Source organism: Typopeltis vanoorti, chromosome 19 (assembly GCF_054136105.1).
Source record: "Typopeltis vanoorti isolate ZY-2024b chromosome 19, IOZ_Tvanoo_1.0, whole genome shotgun sequence".
NCBI lineage: Eukaryota > Metazoa > Arthropoda > Arachnida > Uropygi > Thelyphonidae > Typopeltis > Typopeltis vanoorti.
The window spans coordinates 65,626,869-65,641,325 of record NC_143567.1 but is presented as its reverse complement, the minus strand read 5'-3'; the positions used below and the strand labels follow the sequence as shown (position 1 = coordinate 65,641,325).

At 35.0% G+C, this 14,457-nt stretch overlaps 1 protein-coding gene across 2 annotated transcripts in view; it reads left to right on the top strand.

Annotated features, from left to right (window-relative positions):
• LOC150096200 (WD repeat-containing protein 3-like) overlaps nucleotides 1-14,457 on the top strand; it is a 301,884-nt gene that overhangs the window by 192,773 nt on the left and 94,654 nt on the right. For both annotated transcript variants that reach the window (XM_090408833.1, XM_090408834.1), the window contains exon 18: nucleotides 5,335-5,446. In XM_090408833.1, the coding sequence (XP_090264959.1) occupies nucleotides 5,335-5,446 (112 nt within the window). The remainder of the gene's footprint in view (nucleotides 1-5,334; nucleotides 5,447-14,457) is intronic.

Genomic DNA, 14,457 nt, shown 5'->3' with positions numbered 1-14,457 from the left:
ATTTTCATTGTCTTTGTCTTTTTAATGCTGACCCTCATACCATATCTATTACAACAGTTATTCAATTTAGTCAGGGAATCTTGCAAACTTGTAGCAGATTTATTTAGAAGTATAACATCGTCCACATAAAGCAAAGAGCTGACATTAGCATCTCCAATTCTGATATATTATGATTCATTCTCAACTGTTTGTCGTAAAGTGAAGAGCTGATCCTGACAGCCTCAATTTGGCCTGAATGCAGCTTGTTCTTCACCAAGCTTTACTTCCACAATTTTTCTCAACCGTTTCTCAAGTATACTTGCATAGATCTTGCCAGGAACACTCAGTAGGGAAATACCTCTGTAATTCTCACATTCAGTTTTATTTCCCTTTTTATATATGGGTAATATTAGAGCTCTACTCCAATCATCGGGAATTCGTTCCTCTGTCCAGGCTTTCTGAACTATGCAGTGCAGCCACTGTAAGACTCTTATACCACCATACTCCAGCATTTCTGGTCGAATATGATCTACTCCTGCTGCCTTTCCACATTTCAAGCCTTTGATGGCTTTTTCTACTTCAAGCATGGATATGTATTCCTGACTGTATGCCTGTTGAGTGTTTTTTACCACGGTACTCTCACTGCTTGTTTCATTTAGCAATTTTTCGAAGTAATTACTCTATACTACAAGGATATCTTTTTCTCCTGTTTTCATGTCACCTTTATCATCTCTAACTCCTTTTACAGCACTCTTTCCTCCATTTCTAAGCTTCTTCAACAACCTCCAGAATATCTTACCACCTTCTTGATATTTATTTTCTGTGTTCTTGCCAAAGACCTCCCATGACTTTGGTTTAGCTAGTTTTACACAGTGTTTTGCTTACTTACATTTGTCTCTGTATTCTCTGAGAGCAAAAGCTGACTTATTTGCTAGGAACTTTTGATATTCTTTCTTCTTTTCCTTCACTGCCTGTTTAACTTCCTGTGTCCATCATGGATTTCTGATTTTTCTATCTTACAGACAACCTCACCACGTGCCTCTCTAGCTGAATCAATCTGATTTTTCTTCAAGGATTGCCACTGAAGCTCTAAGGTTTGGTTCCTGTTCTCAAACTCTTTCATTTTTTCTTCAATAATCTTTGTGTTTTTTAGTCTACGGTTCACATCTGAGAGCTGCTCAACTTTTATTCGCTTTAAAACTTTCTTACATGTTATTCTTTTCAATATGAAATTATGGCAAATATTTGTTGGATTTCTGCTCAGGACATGGACTGGTTATTACTAACACCATGTTCTAACATAATAATGTGAACAAATTCACATGGAGAGAAGAGGCAAAGAATAAGAAAAAAGTCTCATTGACTATGTTATTGTTGATAGTAATGTTTTCTCCCTGGTGCAGGACACCAGAGTATACTGAGGATTTGAAATTGATCGCTATTTAGTCTTGAGTAGGATAAAATTGAATTTCATATTGAAAAGAATAACATGTAAGAAAGTTTTAAAGCGAATAAAAGTTGAGCAGCTCTCAGATGTGAACTGTAGACTAAAATACACAAACTTTATTGGAAAAAAAATGACAGAGTTTGAGAACAGGAATCAAACCTTGGAGATTCAGTGGCAAGCCTTGAAGAAAGCCCTGATTGATTCAGCTAGAGAGGCATTGGTGAAGTTGTCCACAAGGAAAGAAAAATTAGAACTCCATGGTAGACACAGGAAGTTAAAGAGGCAGTGAAGGAAAAGAAGAAAGCATATCAAAAGTTCCGTGGCAATTAAGTCAGCTTTTGCTCTTAGAGAATACAGAGACAAATGCAAGAATGCTAAACACTGTGTAAAACTAGCTATACAAAAGTAATGGGAGGACATTGGCAAGAATATAGAAAATAAATATCAAGAAGGTGGCAAAATATTCTGGAGGTTGTTGAAGAAGCTTAGGAATGGAGGAAAGAGTGCTGTAAAAGGAGTTAGAGATGATAAAGGTGAAATGAAAACAGGAGAAAAAGATATCCTTGAAGTATGGAGTAATTACTTTGAAAAACTGCTAAATGAAACAAGCAGTGATAACAGCACAGTGGTAAAAAACACTGGCCAGGCATGCAGTCATTAATACATATTCATGCTTGAAATAGAAAAAGCCATCAGAGGCTTGAAATGTGGAAAGGCAGCAGGAGTAGATGATATTCGACCAGAAATGCTGAAGTATGGTGGTATAAAAGTCTTACAGTGGCTGCACTGCATAGTTCATTAAGCCTGGACAAAGGGACGAATTCCCAATGATTGGAGTAGAGCTCTCATAGTACCCATATATAAAAAGGGAAATAAAATAGACTTTTCTTATTCCTTGCCTCTTCTCTCCATGTGAATTTGTGCACATTTTTATGTTGGTACATTGTGTTTGTAATAACCAGTCCATGTCCTGATCAGAAATCCAACAAGTATTTGTCATTTTTATTATCCTTGCTCTTTTTTCCAAATTTTCCCAAAATATTTTTGTATGTCTGACAAATCATTTCCTACTCTGGTATTAAATTCCCAACACAGACCAACTTTTCGTTTTTCATTGTGTCAGTTGCTTTTTCTAAAGCATCAAAAAATTCCTCCACTTCTACCTTAGTAGAACCTTCTGTGGGACCATAGGCACAAATAAGTCTCATTGTCCAATTCCCCATTCTGATATTTGCCCACATCACTCTACTTGAGACTGCCTGCCATTCAAAAAGTTTAGCCTCATATTTTGTGTTGAATACTATTGCTACTCCTTCTTTTCCTTGATTTTCATTGCCTGAATATAGCATTATGTATTTATTGCTCAGAAAGATCTCACCAGTTTTTTTCTTTTTTGTGTCAGTCACCTATTATGTCAATCTGGTACTTATCTAAATTTTCAGCTAGCTCCATTTATTTGCCATTCAGGCTTCTTATATTGATAGTACCGATCGTTAACTCTGGTGATGTTTAGTTGATGTGTGCTTTCAGATTTGTTCTAGTAGCTGACTTTTCGATGTTCGCTCTGGTTCCCTGGTGAAAACAATGGGGACCTTGTTTGACGGGGTGATGCCCTAGCCGGCATGAAATTTTTTCATGTTGTACCATCATTTTCTATATTGGTTTAAGCCAATAAGAATACAATTTGGTCGGCTAAATCCCATATTGCCAGCCCATCCTCATTCGTTCTGTATCCAGGTATATACCCAACAGGGTGCACCACGAGAAGGTGAGGATTGGACATTAGGTCAGAAGCCCTGGTTGGTTCTCCACATTCCTTTAAAGGCTATGTGGAGGTGTCCTCTCAGTTATACAGCTTTGACCCTTAAGCACCCTATTTAAGATATGTATAGACTATAAATATGGTAAGAAAAAAGTGATAGAAAGCTAAGCTGCAAATGTTAAAATAGACATGAAATGTGAATTTGAGTTTCAGATCAGGTCCAAGACCCATGAGTTAATTACAGATAATGTAAATGAAGAATGAGAGAAATGTTGAGATGTAATGGTAGGTTGGAAACAATAGAAGAGGTATGTGTTGAAGAACAACTGGATTCAGAAAAGGAAATGAAACATGCTGGTTGAATGAGATACTTAAAGAAGCATTTAAGCCAAAATAAATAAATAAAGCTTTTCAGAAGCTCACAGAGACTAAATTAAATGATAATAGAATTGTTTATAATGAAAGTAAGAGTTATGGAAAAAAATAAAATAAATACAATATATAAATAAAAATAAAGTGGAAAAGATAAAAGACTGTAGGATGAATTCACACTTAAGTTGGAGGAGAATATTAATGGAAAAAGAAAATATTATGTGGATTAATGAAAAATAGAAGAAGCAATGAAGAACCAGATTTTTAATAAATGGAGTTGGAAAGCTTGTGACTACTGAAAGAGAGATTAGGATGATGCAACATTATAGGTCAGTTATACAAAGATGAAATACATAGTGAAGTGAATTTAGAGATGAGAGCTATAATAGGGAAATAGGTATGGCAGAGGTTGAAGAAACTGTAAGGAAAATGAAGAATTGAAAATTCCTGAGATAGATTCTGTTGAAATGATCAGAGTTTCTAGTAGTTTAATATTGAAATGCTTATGTGACATTTTAGAGACTGTGATTGGACAATGCAGATTATTATCCCAATGTATAAAGAAGGCTCATGATGGGAGTGTAGTAACTGTAGAGGAATAACATTATTGTGTCACCCTGCAAGCATTTATGAAAGGATAATTACAACAGGAATAAGGGATAAAACAGAGTAAAGTCTAAGAGAAGATCCGTTGGGTTTAAGAAATAAGGAGATCAACTATTGATTTGGTTTTTGTTGTAAGGGATGATAGAGAGACACTGGAAGTTTGGAAATAGAATATTTATGACTTTTCTGAATTTGGAAAATTGTTTGATTGTGTTCAGAAGGAAATAGTCTGGGAAAATTCATAAAAAAAAGGAAATATGGAAATAGAAAAAATAGTTATGATGAAGAATAAGTATTTAAATCTTTTAGTTGTATGAAGACTAAATATGATAATTTGATGGTTTACACAAATAACAGAGTGTAATGAGGAAGTGTCTCATCTCCATTGCTGTACATTATTATGGTGATGAATAGTGTAATAGATTAAAGACTAAAAAGGAGAAACATCTCTGTTTACAGATGAAGTGGTGATCTGGGCACATTCAGAAAAAGCACTGCAGAATTAACTGGACAAATGGAACTGTGTTACTCAGAACTGTGGGCTGCATATTAATAGCAAGGAGAGTGGGAGCATGGGTCTAAATTATAGAGAAAATGTAAAATGCACAAATCTTGAAGAGTCATGAAAAGTTCACATATTTGGGAAATGTACTTTTTATGATGGCATAACACATGAATGATCGTAGTACCTATTACACTGTAGTAATCAAGGAGAAAGGTAGCCTATCAGTTTGTATATTATCCCATATACATTGCTGGCTTGAACTTTTGTCTGGTTTCTGTCTTATTCCATATAAAAAGTGAGGATTGGACTTTGAATCAAAAGACTCGGTCATTTCTCTACATTCTTTATAGATTATGTGAAGTTTAACACTCCAACCGGCCATGACGTCTATAGGCGTCCAGCTAAACCTGGATACGATTCTGTAACACCCGTTGAATAACATGGATAAGAAGTGCAGTTTGGTCTCACTATTTCATCCACCTCAGCTGGTAGGGAGATTAATCTAAGTTATCTGGTTATCCTTAAGCAACCCACTGTTTCATTATTCATTACCGTTTATTATTCATAATAATTATCTTTTTTTAACAAACTGTTTTGGCAAAGGTAGCAAGAGAGAGAGAGATCAAAAAAGAAAGAAATTTACCACTTGTTATATCTTTTTAGTGTCATGTGTGTTAAGTTTCTGCCAAATACCCATATGTTCTTCAGTGGAGGAAAGGATCGAAAAATAAAGCAATGGGATGCAGATAACTTTCAAAAAATTGTTACACTGGATGTAAGTCGGCTGTTTTTTTATATATTTTCCTTCCCTTATCAATCCAAATAATGCTCTATATTTTATGTCAAGTTTGATATAATTTTTTCCTCATAATTTAATGTTAAGAACATAGAAACCTTGTCTGAATGGGAAAATATTAGGCATTTCGATGTTTATAATCTACATTCGATTCCTGTTAATGGGCCACATCAGTAATAGCATAGTTTGGTCCGATTAAGTGGCTGCCCTAATTGAACAAAGTTTCATGCAGAGAGTTTAAAAAGGTGTATGTACATAAGACAAAATACGAGTTTAGAGAAGTTTTGTTTATTGCATATCAAAATTACTGACATAGATAAACACTTGACTTTAATCAAAATAAAATATTTGCCATAAAATTAATTTAATTTATATACATATTAAACACATGCAGTTCTTAGTTGTTAATATTGATCATGCATAGTGTGTCAGTTTTTGATTGACACTGCAATTAAAAGACAAATCAGTCTTCCTGCATGAAATAGTTGTGATTTAGTAATAAATTTTCTAGCATCCTGTGTAGTCACTTATTAAAGCTTGGGAGCGTCATCCTCGTCATTTTCTTTTTCTTCTAATGTTTTGGTTTTGGTTCAATTTCGCCCTCAAAATCATTCTTTTCATTATAGCATTGAAGAAGACTGTAATTGGATGCAAATGCTTCATAGTTTCTGATGTGGTTCACTTTCAGTGGGATATTATTTTTGCAGTTAGCCATGTTTGGCATATCCATGATTGAACACTTAAAAGAACAGTGAGAAAAACTGTTTTGAATGGTCTTGTTGCTTTTTCCTTGTTAGCTATCAGCCATAAACCGTATTGCTTGTAAAAGATTAACTTTTATATTGATCTCCTTAGCACTCGCCCAGAACCAGTAAAATTTTTCTTGATTTCCATTGTAATTCCTTGTCCAAACTCATAAGCCAATTTATAAAAAATTCAGATATCCATGCATTTTTGTTCACATGGTACTGAACTGGTAAATTTTCCATTCTAGATACCTTTCTGGTTCTAACTTTTTTGGGGCACGTGGCAGACTTTAATGACCAAAATATTGATGGCACAGCAGGGAATATTAGTAATTATTGTTGCTAAATTCAAGTCGTGAACAACTTTTTATTAAATACACAGTTAAGTAAATACAAGCAATATCACACAAAAAGGCATAATAAAAACGCTTTTATTACATTATACAAGAACATCAAAAACTAACAAAAGGAACACAAAAATCACTTATATTTTTCATTTATAATGAATCACTTATAAATGAAATTACAATATTAAATAAAGGTTTGTAAATAAAGTTTATTTTGATATTTGTGCTTGTCTTGTCTTTGTTATCTCTTCTAGATTTGTCTGAAATAATGTTGGTTGCATATCCTTCTCCAAAGTCTCCAGTTCTGAGCATTTCTTATTTTATTTATTTATTTATCATTATCACCATCATCAAATTCCAGCCATGTACTCTCAAGGGGTATACACGATATGATGGTACTACATGAAAAATTTACATCATTACTAACTTCCTATCTACAATTTTCCTCCAAATCAGTCTGCTATCTGTCAAGACTCCAACATTACCAGATCTTATATTTCTATCGTCTAAGGCATTTTGTACTGTATCAATCCACCTATATCTTGGTCTTCCTCTGGGTCTTTTTCCTGTAATCCTGGCAGAGAACACTTGTTTTGCTAATCTTTCCTTACCCATTCTGTTTAAGTGACCACACCACACAAGATTAGCTCTGCTAACTCATTCCTGGATGCTGACAGTGTCAAGTTCTTTCCTAATATCCTCGTTTTTAATATGATATTTCCATTGATGCCATCTGTTCACGCCTCTAATCTTTCTCAGGACTCTCATATCTGCGGTTTTTAGTCTTTGATCAAGTGTTTTACTTCTGACCCAGCTCTCAGCTCCATAAGTTAAAACTGGTTGACACGTTATTGTTGATAGTGATGTTTTCTCCCTGGTGCAGGACACCATAGTGTACAGAGGATTTGAAATTGGAAGCGATCACTATTTAGTCTTGAGCAGGATAAAATCATCATCATCTTCAAATTCCTGCCATGTACCCTCAAGGGGTGTACAGGATATGATAGTACTACACGAAAAAAAATACATCATTATTAACTTCCTATCTACAATTTTCCTCCAAATCAGTTTGTTACATGTCAAGACTCCAACATTATCAGATCTTATATTTCTATCGTCTAAGGCACTTTGTACCGTATCAATCCACCTGTATCTTGGTCTTCCTCTGGGTTATTTTGCTGCCAACCTGGCAGAGAACACTTGTTTTGCTAATCTTTCTTCGCCCATTCTGTTTAAGTGACCATACCACCTGAGATAAGCTCTGCTAATGCATTCCTGGATGCTGACAATGTCAAGTTCTTTCCTAATATCCTCGTTTTTAATATGATATTGCCTTTGATGCCATCTGTTCACGCCTCTAGTCATTCTCAGGACTCTCATATCAGCAGTCTCTAGTCTTTGGTCAAGTGTTTCAGCTCTCAGATCCATAAGTTAAAATTGGTTTGAACACTGTCTTGTATTTATTCAGCTAATTTAGTGTTTTGACTAATTTCTATGTGACATCAGCTTGAAACGGATGTAGGCTGTAACGTTTTTGTCAAGTTATTTGAAATGTTTTGAAACTCAGGGGCTACCCTGAGTGTTGAGTCTTCAAAATTCGAGTCATCAGAATTCAAGGAACCTGCCTACCAGTCCGGAACAAGGGGGATTGGGTGCCGTAGGCATCAGGGGGCAGATCCCCTAGTTCCATACAAATTTATTCAGTTGACTTCCTACCATATCAGCTTTGTTGATTCTGCTGTTATCATCATCAAATTCCTGTCATGTACACCTCAAGGGGTGTACAGGATATGATAATACTACATGAAAAAAAATACATCATTACTAACGTCTTATCTATAATTTTCCACCAAATCAGTATGTTACTTGTCAAGACTCCAACATTATCAGATCTTATATTTCTATCGTTTAAGGCACTTTTTTACCTTATCAATCCACCTATATCTTGGTCTTCCTCTGAGTCGTTTTCCTGCCAACCTAGCAGAGAACACTTTTTTCTTAATCTTTCCTTGCTCATTCTGTTTAAGTGACCACATCACACAAGATTAGCTCTGCAAACTCATTCCTGGATGCTGACAGTGTCAAGTTCTTTCCTAATATCCTCGTTTTTAATATGATATTGCCATTGATGCCATTTGTTCGTGCCCCTAATCTTTCTCAGAACTCACTTATCTGCAGTCTCTAGTCTTTGGTCAAGTGTTTTACTTCTGATCCAGCTCTCAGATCCATAAGTTAAAATTGGTTTGAACACTGTTTTGTATACAGCTAATTTAGTGTTCCGACTAATTTCTCTCTTATTCCATATGAATTTATTCAATTTACTTCCTACCATACCAGTTTTGTTGATTCCATTGTCTTTTTCCATATTTAATTTACCATCTTCAGTAAAAATCGTGCCTAAGTAGCTGAAATGTTTTACTTGTTTTATAGGTTCTCCATTCAAAATGCAGTTGATATTTTCAATGTTTCTGCCTATTTTCATTGTCTTTGTCTTTTTAATGCTGACCTTCATACCATATCTATTACAACAGTTATTCAATTTAGTCAGGGAATCTTGCAGACTTGTAGTGGATTTATTTAGAAGTATAACATCAACTGCCTAAAACAAAGAGCTGAGATTAATATCTCCAATTTTGATATCAGGTTTAATACCACTTTCCTTCATAATGTGATCCATATAGATAATGAATAACGAAGGGAATAATATACATCCTTGTCTGACACCAGATTTAACATTAAACCAAGTTTTTGTTCTTCCTTCAATTCTATCTGCTTAAACTCAAATAAAGACTAATATTGCTTGATATAATGACTCATGAACACCATATAACCATAGCATTTTGAATAACTTCTCTCTTGGCATCTTGTCATATGCCTTTTCCAGATCTACAAAACTTAAAAATTCAGATCTTTGTTATATTCCCATGATTTATTAACTATTTGTTGTAAAGTGAAAGTCTGATTGACAGCTTCTATTTGGCATGAATCCAGCTTAGTCTCCTCCAAGATTCTCTTCCACAATTCTTCTTATCCGTTTCTGAAGTATACTTGCATAAATCTTAGAAGGAACACTCAGTAGGGAAATACCTCTGTAATTCTCACATTCAGTTTTATTTCCCTTTTTATATATGGATACTATCAAAGCTGTACTCCATTCATCCTGAAATCGTCTTTCTGTCCAGGCGTTCTGAACTATGCAGTACAGCCACTGTAAGACTTTTACACATCTATACTTGAGGATTTCTAGTTGAATATCATCTACTCCTGCTGCCTTTCCAGATTTCAGACTTTTGATGGTTTTTTTCTGCTTCAAGTATGGATATGTGTTTCTGACTGCATGTCTGATCAGTGTTGTTTACCACTGTGCTCTCATCCATGCTTGTTTCATTTAGCAGTTTTTCGAAGTAATTACTCCATAGTTCAAGGATATCTTTTTCTCCTGATTTCATGTCACCTTTATTATCTGTAATTCCTTTTACAGCACTCTTTCCTCCATATCTGAGCTTCTTCAACATGCTCCAGAATATTTTGCCACCTTCTTGATATTATTTTTTTTCTGTGTTCTTGCGAAAGTCCTCCCATGACTTTTGTTTAGCTAGTTTTACACAGTGTTTACCTTTCTTACATTTGTCTCTGTATTCTCTAAGAGCACCAGCTGACTTATTTCCCAGGAACTTTTGATATGCAGTTGCACATATACACGCATATACATGAAGTGGGAAATTTCAACAATACATTTATTGCTTTCTTTGTTAATATTTTATATTCTTCTTCAATTTATATCTAAAAACACTCCAGGGACACATCCGAAATTTTTAATCTTAATGATCTGTCAGCTGTTAATGATATCAATTCTTCTTTTTGGAGAGACAAGTCAAAAGAAGTATTAGAAACTGAAAATGGATTTCTTATCTAATCAAAGTTTTCAATTTGTAAGGTTGGATTTTTTTTTTTTTTTTTTTTTTTTTTTTTTTTTTTTTTTTTTTTTTTTTTTTGTACTTTTGAGCAAAGATTGCAAATGTTCTTTTACTTTGTTTATTATGGATTTTGTACACTATTTGTCATTAGATGGAAACATTTCCAAATTGTTTTCATTTGTTTTAATAATCCAGAATGATATGTATTTTTTCAAATTACCATAATTTGTCAGTTATGTAAGTATATTTTCATTTTGTCCTTGCAGAGACGTATTAATTCCATTCAAGTAATTAAATATATCTGCCAGGTAAGATAACTTGCACCATATTTTGTCTTTCAAGTAAGAAGAAAATAAACTGGTTTTCACTATCAAAAATTACAAGTGATGCTTCTTCAAGTTCCAAAACTCGACATAACACTCTTCCCCTCAAGAGCCACTGAACCTCTGCATGAAACAACGAACATTATTGTTTTGCTTCCATTGATGTGGAAATTGCATTAAATATTCTAGTTTTCCGAGGTCTTGATTTTACATACTCATGGTGCACCCTGTTGGGTATCTACCTGGATACTGAATGAATGAGGATGAGCTGGCAATTTGGGATTTAGCCAACCAAATTGTATTCTTATTGGCTTAAACCAAAATACAACATGACAAAATTTCATGCCGGCTAGGGTGTCGCTCGATTAAACAAGGCCCTCGTTGTTTTCTCCAGGGAACCAGGGCGAACAGCGAAAAGTCAGCTACTGGAACAAATCTGAAAACACACCCCAACTCAACATCCCCAGAGTTAAAGATCGGTACTATCAACATAACAAGCATGAATGGCAAAGAAATGGTGCTAGCTGAGGAATTAGATAGGTACCAGATCGACATAATAGGGGTGATTGAAACAAAAAAAAAAGACAAAAACTGGTGAGATCTTTCTGAGCAATAAATACAAAATGTTATATTCAGGCAATGAAAATCAAGGAAAAGAAGGAGTAGCAATAGTATTCAACACAAAATACGAGGCTAATCTTCTTGAATGGCAGTCAGTCTCAAGTAGAGTAATGTGGGCAAATATGAGAATTGGGAACTGCACAATGAGACTTATTTGTGCCTATGGTCCCACAGAAGGTTCTACTAAGGTAGAAGCGGAGGAATTTTTTGAAGCTCTAGAGAAAGCTACTGACACAATGAAAAAGGAAAAATTGGTCCTTCTTGGGGATCTAAATAGCAGAGTAGGAAGTGATTGTCAGACATACAAAAATGTTTTGGGAAAATTTGGAGAAACGAGTAAAGCTAATAATAATGACAAATATCTGTTGGATTTCTGCTCAGGACATGGACTGGTTATTACTAACACCATGTTCCAACATAAAAATGTGCACAAATTCACATGGAGAGAAGAGGCTAGGAATAAGAAAAGTCTCATTGACTATGTTATTGTTGATAGTGATGTTTTCTCCCTGGTGCAGGACACCAGAGTGTACAGAGGGTTTGAAATTGGAAGCGATCACTATTTATATGTATATATATACATAAAACCCCTTTTTTACACTTTTCAGGGGACTGATGGAAAAAAAGTGTAAATAGCAAGAAATGTAAAAAAAAAATGTTTAAATAAGGCTAAAAGATGACTTACTGCTAGTATGCGAGTCTGCATACCAGATTACAAAATTTAATAACTGTAAATAAATGAATTTACAATTACTTACATTTATCTCTTTAAAATAATCTTTTTTTTTTTTTTTGACATTGAGCCAGATTGCTTTGCATTGAGTTCAGTGCTTGACTTATTTTTTTACTATTGTGTTCAAAGTGGACACAGAGAGTCCAAGATCTTTTGCTAAATGCACACATGTTCAGGAATGCCAATCTACACGTCGCAGAATTGCCATCTTTTCTTCTACCAAAATACATTTTCTGTCTTTTTTCTCCATGTTACTAACATGGATAATCCACCACTGCAACTTGGAAGCAAATTTCACACGCTAAATTATGTAGCAGAAATTCTGCAGTATCAATTCATACTGTGATTAAAAATCACGGTATCACTACATTACTGCAGCAAGCATGCAGGTCACCGTGATTGCGGAAACGAAACTACAGCCAAAAGTAAGTAATGCCATCTGGGAATAGAAATGCGGGAAATAACGTCCACATCAAGTTGTTAATGGCGGGAAAACAATACATCGTAAGAATAGGCCTTAAGATGTGATCAACGGAAAATGACGTAAATGGCAGGAAAACGTAAATTGCTAGAATTTAAAAATGGGGTTTTACTGTATTTAGTCTTGAGCAGGATAAAATTGAATTTCATATTGAAAAGAATGACAGGTAAGAAAGTTTTAAAGAGAATAAAAGTTGAGCAGCTCTCAGATGTGAACTGTAGACTAAAATACACAAAGATTATTGAAGAAAAAATGAAAGAGTTTGAGAACAGGAACCAAACCTTGGAGATTCAGTGGCAAGCCTTGAAGAAAACCCTGATTGATTCAGCTAGAGAGGCATGTGATGATATTGTCTGCAAAGATAGAAAAATCAGAACTCCATGGTGGAAACAGGAAGTTAAAGAGGCAGTGAATTAAATAAAAGAAGAAAGCATATCAAAAGTTTCTGGCAAATAAATCAGCTTGTGTTCTTAGAGAATACAGAAACAAATGTGGGATAGATAAACACTTTGTAAAACTAGCTAAACAAACGTCGTGGGAGGACTTTGGCAACAACATAGAAAATAAATATCAAGAAGGTGGCAAAATATTTTGGAGGTTGTTGAAGAAGCTCAGAAATGGAGGAAAGATTGCTGTAAAAGGAATTAGAGATGATAAAGGTGATATGAAAACACGAGAAAAAGATATCCTTGAAGTATGGAGTAATTACTTCAAAAAATTGCTAAATGAAACAAGCAGTAAGAGCACAGTGGTAAATAACATTCAACAGGCATACAGTCAGGAATACATATCCATACTTGAAGTAGAAAAAGCCATCAAAGGCTTGAAATGTGGAAATGCAGCAGGAGTAGATGATATTCGACCAGAAATGCTGAAGTATTGTGGTCTAAACATCTTACAATGGCTGCACTGCATAGTTCATATGGTCTTGTCAGAGGGGCAAATTTCTGATGATTGGAGTAAAGCTCTCATGGCACCCATATATGAAAAGGGAAATAAAACTGAATGTGAGATTTGCAGAGACATTTCCCTACTGAGTGTTCCTGGTAAGATTTATGCCAGTATACTCGAGAAACAGTTGAGAAGAATTGTGGAAGATAAGCTTGGTGAAGAACAAGCTGGATTCAGGACAAAGAGGCTGTCAGTATCAGATCTTCACTTTACGACAGATAGTTGAGAAATCATGGGAATATAACAAAGATCTGTATGTAAATTTTTATATAATATAATAAATTTAGTTTAATCCTTTATCCAAGTGTGAGCAAACAAAGTTTGCGCCTGAAAGTATTTTCAGGACTGGGTTAAGGTGATACAACACCAGGGCAACTCGTTGCAAAGGTGGAGCAAGCTACCAACACTCCTATCTTAGTATCTCCTATAATGCAAAACACATCTCCTTGCGGATATGTCTAATGTTATGCATTAAGGGAAGGGCCACTACCCAGACCGGTTTCGACCTTTATTGAGGTCTCTTCAGTGGGAGCCAGGCCCAAGTCGAGATATCAGGCAGAAGCATTAGCAGGTCATCTCCACCTATAGGAATTGCCAATTGGTGTGCCACCCTTTTTTTAATAAATTACTCTGGATTTAGAGAAAGATGTTGAAAGTTTATTTTCCACTTGGTTAGAGTATAATAAATTTAGTTTAATCCTTTATCCAAGTGTGAGCAAACAAAGTTTGCGCCTGAAAGTATCTTCAGGACTGGGTTAAGGTGATACAACACCAGGGCAACTCGTTGCAAAGGTGGAGCAAGCTACCAACACTCCTATCTTAGTATCTCCTATAACGCCTGAATATACTTTCAGGCGCAAACTTTGTTTGC